Consider the following 9,363-nt stretch of genomic DNA (forward strand, 5'->3'; position numbering starts at 1 on the left):
AAAAAAAAAAAAAAAAAAAAAAGAAAGAAAGAAACAGAGGAGCCCAATACCTAAGAGCAGGGCACGTGGACAGAGAACAGACCACGTGCAGACACAGCGAGAGGACACGGCGAGGAGGATGCCATCGGAAGTCAGGAAGAGAGGTTTCCGCAGCAACCAAACCTGCCTGCACCTTGATCTTGACCTTCCAGCCTTCACCATGTAACAGGCTGCTGCAGACTGTTTTTTTCCTCAAAATTCATACGCTGAAACCTAATCCCCATAGTGAAGGTACTGGATATGGGGCCGTAGGGAGGTGATTAGGTCATGAGGGCAGAGCCTGCATGAATGGGATCAGTGTCCCTATACAAGGAACCCAAACAGCTCCCTCACCCCTTCTGCCATGTGAAGACACAGGAATCGGGCCCTCACCAGACACCAAATCTGACAGTGCCTTGACCTTGGGCTTTCCCAGTTTCCAGAATTGTGAGAGATAAATTTCTGTTACTTCTTAGCTGCCCGGTCTATGGTCTCCTGTGAGAGCAGCCTGGACAGACAGAGCCCTAGCAAACTAAGAGGAACTGACGGCGAAAATTTCAAATTGCTTCTCTCTGCCGTACAACCTGCATCGTCCAGGCGAGGACGTGCCTGCTGTTGTTCTCACAGCCCTGCTTCTTCCCATTTAGCAAAAGGAACTGAATCCTATTCTCAGCCTCCATAAACCCTTCCAGCCAGCAGGCCCACAGGGCACTTCCCTCTAAGGCCAGTGCACAGGGAGCTTTCCAACTTCACCTGAAAGCCTACAGCTGCCCACTTCTACTTCCACTTAGCATTTACCATATTATATCCAAACCCTCTAAACCGCAACTCTGCTGACCTTTTCCCAGGCATCTGTCTTAACAAGCTCCATTAGAGACAGATTCCTTAGAGGCAGAAATGAGAGCTGAACGTCTCAGTCTCCCTTATTCTGCCCCGTGTGGGTCCTTCCCCTCTCCTGGCTCACTGTTCTCCTTTGTAAACGGAGAGGTCTTGAACAATAGCCTCTGTAAGGGCATGGATCTCAGTGCACACAGTAGGGCTTTAATAAGTGCAGCTAGAAAGGCTTGTTGGCTTTAACAAGGTGAACAGCAAGGTAACTAACCGTGGGGTAGACGTGGGTGGCATTTCAGAAAAAGCAAGTTCACGAGGCTTTCAAAGAGGCCAGTCTAGACTCCATAGAGGCCTCAGTCAGCATGTGTTAGGACACATTATACACAGAAAAGCATCAGAGCTGTTCTGCTTCAGGGGTTCCGTGGCCAAACAAGAGCCACTGACAACAAATTCCAGAAACTCAAAGTGAAAGTCAGCATTTCACCCAGGTATTAGATACCGAGTTTGAAATTCAACTTAACCCTACAATGTGGGTCTAAGTATTAATTCTAGTAAGCATCCATGAAGCAATGTTAAATATTTGAAGTCATACTCTGAGGTGGAAGAAAAATCATTCTTAAATTTTAGACTTCATTAAGTATTTCCAAACCGATACAATAATAAGCATAAACCAGCTAGGCCTTTCCATGGAAGCCCGATGTCACTACTGAGAAATTCGATTCTAACATGCCTTAAACAAATGATGGAGGAGAAGGACCGGCAGCCAAGTACCAGGCTACTGAGTCCCACTCTCTGATTTAAAAACCGTACGTACGTCGTCTTTCTTACTGCTGGGGCTGGATCGATCCACAATGTGTGGTTGTCAACTACAAGCAGCAGGGGGAAATCTGCCATCTGTTCCTCAGCTCCCCAAAGCATGGACTCCACTGGCCTCCACACACTGCAAGCTCCTTCTGCATTTCCCTATCTTTTTTTTTTTGCATTTTCCTATCTTGACCTCATCCTCATGCAAAAGTTCTCTAGGACGGATCTTCTGTGGAGGGAAGGGAGGGGGGACAGGGACACCAGGGCAGAACGAGCTGGGTCTCCTGAAGCACAGACGCTCTCCTGAGCTCTCTTCCCTGATCTCTACGGGGTTCTTGGAAAGCAGAAATGATAGGAAACAGGAGCAAACTCACAGTTCGAACAGGTGCCTGCTCACTTCTGCATCTACTGCACTGAGCGGATCGTCCAGGAGGTAGATGTCTGCATCCTGATACACGGCTCTAGGAAACGTAGAGAGATGTCAGGAGAGGGACGCTCCAAGCTTCCTGTGTCCCATCTTTGAATCAAGATGGTGTCCAGCAAATCACTATTCATTCCAAGAGCCCATGGAAAAGGGCCAAGACCCTGCTTCACACAGGGCCCACCCGGTGAGCGGGGTCTGCGTGCTCACTTCCACTAGGAGCCATGGAGGAGGGAGGGGCAGGAAGGCAACTGAAACGCCATTTACCTGGCGAGGTTGACCCGGGCTTTCTGGCCTCCACTCAGCGTGGTTCCCCGGTCTCCTATCACAGTTAGGTCTCCATCCTCCAAAAGCTGTAAATCCTACATGGAGACAGAAAAGGGGAAAGAGAGAAAGATTTCAAATGTGTTCTCGGGCTTCCCTGGTGGCGCAGTGGTTGAGAGTCCGCCTGCCGATGCAGGGGACACGGGTTCGTGCCCTGGTCCGGGAAGATCCCACATGCCGCGGAGCGGCTGGGCCCGTGAGCCATGGCCGCTAAGCCTGCGCGTCCGGAGCCTGTGCTCCACAACGGGAGAGGCCACAACAGTGAGAGGTCCGCGTACCGCAAAAAAACCACATAAAATGTGTTCTCCTCTTAGCATGCTAACCTTCTAGCATCAGTTCTTTATAAAAGTATTTGATCAACAGCAATGGGTATATTTTATAGTGACTAAATTGTAACATTAAACATTAAAAAAAACCTCTCAGGGCTTTTCATTTTTTTTCATTCTGTAGTTTTTCACGGCATTTATGCAGTTGACTATTTTGACACACATTTATTGAGGATCAACTATATACCAGGCAGTGTTCTGGGCACAAGGAATTCATCCAAGAGGAAACAAAGTCCCTAGAGTTTCTTTCCGTGATGGGAGATGGAAAATTAACATGAGTGCAAGTACTAAGGACTAGAAGAAAAAGGAAGCCGGCTTAGGGGGACAGGGAGTAAAGGAGGGAAAGTGAGTCACTACTGGGGTCGACAAGGGCTCAGTTCAGAGGGGGTCTGAGTAGATCTGTTGGAGGGTGAAGCAGGCTTAGATTTAGATTGCGTGTAATTATCATCTGACAGATCCTGGCACAGACAAGCAGAGTTTGCAGAGAGTTCGTTTTCTGCTAAACCCCTCAGGCATCAGCCTAGGATACACAGACTACCTTTCTACAAATGAAGCCCTCATTTCTTGGTCTCTACTTCGGCAAATTTGGGGAGAGAACTAGTGGCACACTGGGATCTCCATGATAAACCAGTCCTTTGAAATCCCTAAGTCTCATTTTCAACTTCTACAGAAATGTGCTGCAGAAACAATCACTAGACTCAAGGATCCTGTGAGAATCAAAACAAGTGTAGAAACACCCTCCATAAAGGGAATAAGGACGTGAAGGGACTGTAACTTGCCATTGGTGATTGAGGCCTATTTTCTCATCAAACCAACAGTGAAAACCCACGCACAGTGTGAATCGTGACACGCAAAGCACACGACCACAAGGAGGAGAAAGAGACTCTCCCCATCATAACCCTCCCTGACAGCCACAAGGACACACAGGCGCACGCAGGTCCCCTGCGCCCTCAAGGCTTCAATGCGGGGCATCAAACGGAAGGAGCGATTGCTCTGTCAGGAAAATTCATCATGTTTCCACCCGAATTCTTTACTGCCATCGCTTGCTTTGGGTTTTCCTGAGATACAATAAGCCGTTTGAAGATACGTTCGCAGCCTTCCACACACACACACACACACACACACACACACACACACACACACACAGTTTACTTGGCCTCTGTTTCACTGATGACAGTCCTTGCAAACTGTTCTGCTTAGTTTTTACGCCTCCATTTTATGCTGTTTTGGTTTCCTTCTCAAAGCAGTACCACACTGCAGTGCAGCAACCCGAACCATGTTTTAGAAAAGGCACCTAGATCCACTCGAGCACAGTTAGGGCATAAGAAACAGGCTCTCTCTCCAAGTCTGGTAGGAGGACTTCCAGTGTGCTGTTAGCTCTGCAATCTATTTAAGGACCAGCCACGAATGGGAAAACATTTTAGACGATGTGAAGTAAAATCCAAGTCAGGCTGATTTCCCAGCCACCATTTTCTGATTAGGTTAAAGGGGAAAGGCCTGAGTTCATCATACATTACGATTCCTCCCACTGACAGGAAGGTATTCTTCTTCATCAATTTTCAATGAAAAGCAGACACACAAACTACGGGACAACTAGGAAATGGCGACGCTGGTTTGATGCCATCTGTCCAGAAGCACATCAAGGGCCCTTTAGGGATGCTGGAGACTTCGTGTACAAACATGGAACAGACTGTTAAAATATTTAACGGGGACCTGACGTGAGCCCCTGGCAGAGGAGGGCTGGGTTCCAGAGTCAAACAGCGTAAAACTGCCTTTCATCACAGTTTTAAATCCATTTGGCCGATAGCACTATGATTTCCATTTTAAAGATGATGAAACTGAGGCCAGGTGAGGTTCAGAAAAGCAGCTGAAATCACATGATTTTTTCCCTACTAAATAGAGAAACTGAAACTCATTCCCTGAACCTTCTATCTCCTAAGCCTTGCAGTTTAAACACGATCCCTACAGCAGGCCAATCATTATTAGGTGGTTCCCTACACTGTGTTGTATAACTCCCTACAGGGTCACTTTGAATATGGCATCAGCTTAATTCGACGTTGCCAAATGTGATTACTTTATATTTTAACTACAGATATGTTTTCGGCTCAATGAACTTAAACACGTACTTCAATTAGATCTAGTATAAAGCATCTAGTTATTAAGACATGTAATAAAAGAAAGGCTGCTTTTTCCTATTTTATGGGAACCACCCATAAAAAGAAATCTTTATTATTTTTGTTTCTATGTATGTATTTACTGAAAACCTGGCAGGTTTGCGTTTTACAAACGTTGCCTTTCTCTTTACAATAAACCCATACCTCCCCCTCATTTTATAAAAAGGAAACAGAGAAACACCTGAAATTACTACTCAGGACCATTTCTCTCCAAAGACCACACTTTTTTTCCTACTACACATGTAGTCTCTGTATCTACAGGCCAAAATAATTCCAGAATACCACTATTATCTGTGACTGTCTTATACCCACCCACCGACACAGGGATTCCAGGAGGAGATAAGCAGAGGATCTCATTACTCATTAAGTGGTTCCCAGGTGTCGTAAAGACCTTGCTGACCCCTTGCTAATCAGAGTCATAGACAACATTTCAGAGCAGCAGCAAAACCTCTTGGAAACCCTCTGACCCAACGCCCTCATTTTGCCGCAGAAACGTCAGAGGCCCAGGCAGGAAACAGGACGTGTCCAAAGTGACAGCAGGCAAGTGACGAAGCCAGGGCCAGGACTCCGCTCTCCGCTCCTTCTCCGCCCTGGGCCTCCCCTTCCTGCCAAGGAGGGAATGGGCACGAGGGCCCCAACTCTATGTCCCGACCACGCAGCACGACGGGAGATCAGTCCGTGCTTATAAACCTCACATCACGTACAGAAGAATCGCTGTGCAGCCCAATCCCGCAGGGGCCCCTTCCCACCAGAGTCTGTGCTGCACAGACACCCGAGGGTGGGTGAAGCCCCAGAACACGGCCCGAGTTACTGGTCCCACCACCCCACGGGGCTGGGGCAAAGCATTGACCCCCTTGGGTCTTAAACCTGAGCTGCAAATGTAGAGGTGAGGCATTCCATCTCTCAAGCCTCAGTTTTACTAACTATAAAATGAGGATGGTAACATCAAAGATCCTTGTAAAAGATTAATAACTCGTACACCTTGTTATGTGTGCTTGCATGTGAGTGACAACAGAAAAATGACTTCCACGTGGACTCTGAATAAATGAGAGCTATTTTTCTTACTCTTTTACATTTGCATTTCCCCTTTTCGTATATCATTTTTTAAAAAATCTACCTCATTACTTCACTTCTGTAAATGAAACATCTCCCATTAACCATAACTCACGAGAAGGAAACAGAAGCCCATTAAACAAGCAAACAATTGTGTTGTGCCCAGAACATCATCAAATGCTACTCATCTAACACAGTCTATGATGTTCAAGCCTTTGTTCAAGCAGAGTAACTATTTCCACACAGGCCTTCAACACCACACCTTTGAAAGCCTGTCCCAGCCTTTTCCTCACAGCATAAAAGGGCAGTCAGACGTCCAGAATGCACTGACCAGACCCCGGGGGAGCCCTTTAATGCTATCATTCACTGATTTTTATAATCCAAGAGAATAACACAGTATTTATCAGTATTTACATTTTTCTTTCTTTCTGCCAAATTACATTCTCCTATCAGATAAGTTCAGTTTTCACCATTCGTTCACTAAGTTCCTTTAAATCCCAACAGAGTTAAATGTTTTCAGTTGCCATTTTCTGTGAAACTCAATGCCATTTGTGAAAACAACCTTTCCCCCAGTGAAACAATGCAATAAGAAGAAGAAATTTTAAAGCGCTCCGCTTTCCTTAAATAATAAAACACAAGTCAAAAATGGAGAGGGAAACCTACAGACTGAAAGGGAAGGAGGAGGCATCAACCAAACACAGAGGGCAGACCTTACCTGGAGCCTGATTCAAACCACCAGCGAATGGGATTTCTCAGTGAGATGATTAACAACATGTAAACGCTGACGAGAACATTGATGATATTCAGGAAATTCAGGTTACTTTTCAGGTGTAATAATGGGGTAATTTTTTTCCAAAGGTCTTTTAGAGAAGACTAGTGAAATGTTTACAGATGAACTAATCTGAGGCCTAGGATCTTCCTCAGAATAATTTGGGGTGGGAGTGGGGCCGGCAGTGGGCGGGGGGAGAGATGCAGCAAGACTGGCCACGAGCCGATCCTGGCTGAAGCTGGGGTGGGTAACTGAGAGTTCATTAAACTGTGCTCTCTATTTTTACAAATTTTTGTAATTGTGCATTAAAAAAAGAAGGTAAAAGTGAATGAAACTTCACAAAATGAAACAGTCCCCTCCCCCAAAAAGGCATTCTGTGAGCGTCGTTACCACATCAGAATCCAAACAGTAGCATATGTGTGTACATGTTCATCCAGAAGACCAGCTTAAAAGCATTAAACAACATTAAAAGATTTTTTAACAAGCCTTGTAGTTTAAACCAACAGTATCATCATTTGAAATTCAAGTATATATAACTCAAAAGTCATGACTCACCTTTTTCAAAGCACAAGCCTTTATTACTTTTTCATATCGTTCTTTTTCATATTTCTTCCCAAATAGAATATTACTCCTCAGAGTTCCTGAAAACACCCAGGGCTGCTGAGAAACATACGCGATCCTCCCGTGCACGCTGACCAGCCCCTGGCTCGGGGGCAGCTCCCCCAGCACAGCACTCAACAGTGACGACTGAAACAGATGCCAACACACACACGTGAACAGGCAGCACTCAGGACGGACACGCCAGCAGGACAACTGTCCCCACCCTGGGCGCTTGATAAACGATAGAACCCTTTCCTTTAAAAGAGGATAAAGTACACCTGTGGCAGTTGAGACAAAAAAATTGAAAATAACACTGCTGCTCAATGTACACTAATGATTGATAAGGAATATTAATATAATACTACGACACTCTAAACTGCCCAAGAGTTTCCCGCAACTGAAATGCTCTACTCAGCAAAGACTAAGTTAGAATGTCTAACATCCTTAACTAGCAGAGCAGCCCAGCAGAACGTGTAGTTTCATGTATCTGATGTTTAGTGCAGTTGTTCCTGCATCCGGGTATCCTTTACTTGACAAACACTTGTTCTTAAATAAAGCTTTCTATGAATAATATATCGAAAGATGATTATTTTTTAAAATACTCTGAAGTGAATCGTGTCCAAAGAGCAAAACTCCATCATAAATTAAATCATCACCCCCTCGTGTACATATCCCACGTTTAGGTTCCTGTATTTTGTTGTTTCAGACCAAGTGCACGTGCACATGTCCTTCAAACCTTTAACAACACACAGGGGTGGCGCGTCTGCGTCCACAGCATCACAGCGCTCACCACACTGGGCTGAAATAGTCTGCCTGCGTATCTGTCTCGCCCCAGAACCTGGCTGCCTCTGGAGGGCAGAGGCGTCCGGGGCTTGCTCACGTCTGTATCTTTAGCGCCAGCACATGGCTGCACACTCACTACACGTGCACTGACGGGACCACGTCAAGTCACACGAGGAAATGCTCAGAGCTTCCCGGAAGAGCCATTACCACCTCCAGACCTCCTGGAGGGCCCACTGTGACAGAAAGAGGTCCCCACTGTCTCATTCTGTCCTGAACAGCTGTCACATAAACCATTTCCTTCACGGAGACGTCCAAAGTCCCGACAAGCAGTTCCCAATTGTGTAACAGGAAGTACCAGGAAGGAAAACACAATGGGCATTTATGCACGTTTATTTGGACATGCAACCTTCTTGCAAAACTAATGTTCCATGCAACAGAGAAATGCTGTTTGAGATACACCCAATTCAAACTGTGTTAACCTACAGCTCTGGGCTCGACTCTGAGAATTTCACAGGGGCTGCGGCATTGCATCAAGCTGCCGAACGGCATCGTAACTTACCTTTCCTGCTCCCACGGGTCCGACCACAGCTAACAGCTCACCGGGTCTGACAGTAAAGGAAAGGCCTTGTAGAGTTGGGGTTTCTGATGCCTGCAAATTTAAGTTTACAAAACGGTTCATGTCAATAAAATAAAAAAGCGAACTTCAGAAAGTAGAGAAAATAACGTAAGTCATTGATATGCTAAAATAACCCACATTTTCGTCCTTCCTATTTTAAGATAGTGAGCCCTGGGGGCCTTTTCGTCAAAAAACACGTTTGAAACACCTTTAGTTGCCTTTAGGAAGCCTACCTCTTTTGCCAGGTTTTCATACAGACACAGCTCTAGACACCCACAGAATTTAAGTAGTTGAAATGACAAGGCCCGTCCTCGAAATGCAAACTCCATGATACACACTAGCTTATTAATATAATATAATTAATAGAATATCCAGTATGGGAGGTTTTTAATCATTTGTAAGTTTTCATTAGAGCCATTGGTGTTGTTTACTTCACTTCTCTCCACAGGGTGGCAGTGTAAGTACATATCATGCCTGGTCCTCGACTAAGAATTTGACATCTCCACTCATCTCTTTATTTTCACTTGATAAAGAACGAATCTCAGTAGTGGTCAGCAAGCAACGGGGCACTCTATATGTTAAAGTTGCTCTTGATAAATATGTCACATAAATGGCAGTCACGGCTCCAATTTCACCAGAGATTC

The 9,363-nt window shown here is 45.5% G+C and overlaps 1 protein-coding gene across 13 annotated transcripts in view; it reads right to left on the minus strand.

Annotated features, from left to right (window-relative positions):
- ABCC4 (ATP binding cassette subfamily C member 4 (PEL blood group)) overlaps nt 1-9,363 on the minus strand; it is a 215,403-nt gene that overhangs the window by 114,686 nt on the left and 91,354 nt on the right. For all 13 annotated transcript variants that reach the window (XM_024755282.1, XM_024755273.1, XM_024755272.1 and 10 more), the window contains 4 exons: nt 8,663-8,752; nt 7,276-7,467; nt 2,342-2,436; nt 2,028-2,114 (listed from right to left, as the gene is read on the minus strand). In XM_024755282.1, coding sequence (XP_024611050.1) covers nt 2,028-2,114; nt 2,342-2,436; nt 7,276-7,467; nt 8,663-8,752 — 464 coding nt within the window. The remainder of the gene's footprint in view (nt 1-2,027; nt 2,115-2,341; nt 2,437-7,275; nt 7,468-8,662; nt 8,753-9,363) is intronic.

Source organism: Neophocaena asiaeorientalis, unplaced genomic scaffold (genome assembly GCF_003031525.2).
Source record: "Neophocaena asiaeorientalis asiaeorientalis breed wild unplaced genomic scaffold, Neophocaena_asiaeorientalis_V1.1 scaffold141, whole genome shotgun sequence".
NCBI classification, from domain to species: domain Eukaryota; kingdom Metazoa; phylum Chordata; class Mammalia; order Artiodactyla; family Phocoenidae; genus Neophocaena; species Neophocaena asiaeorientalis.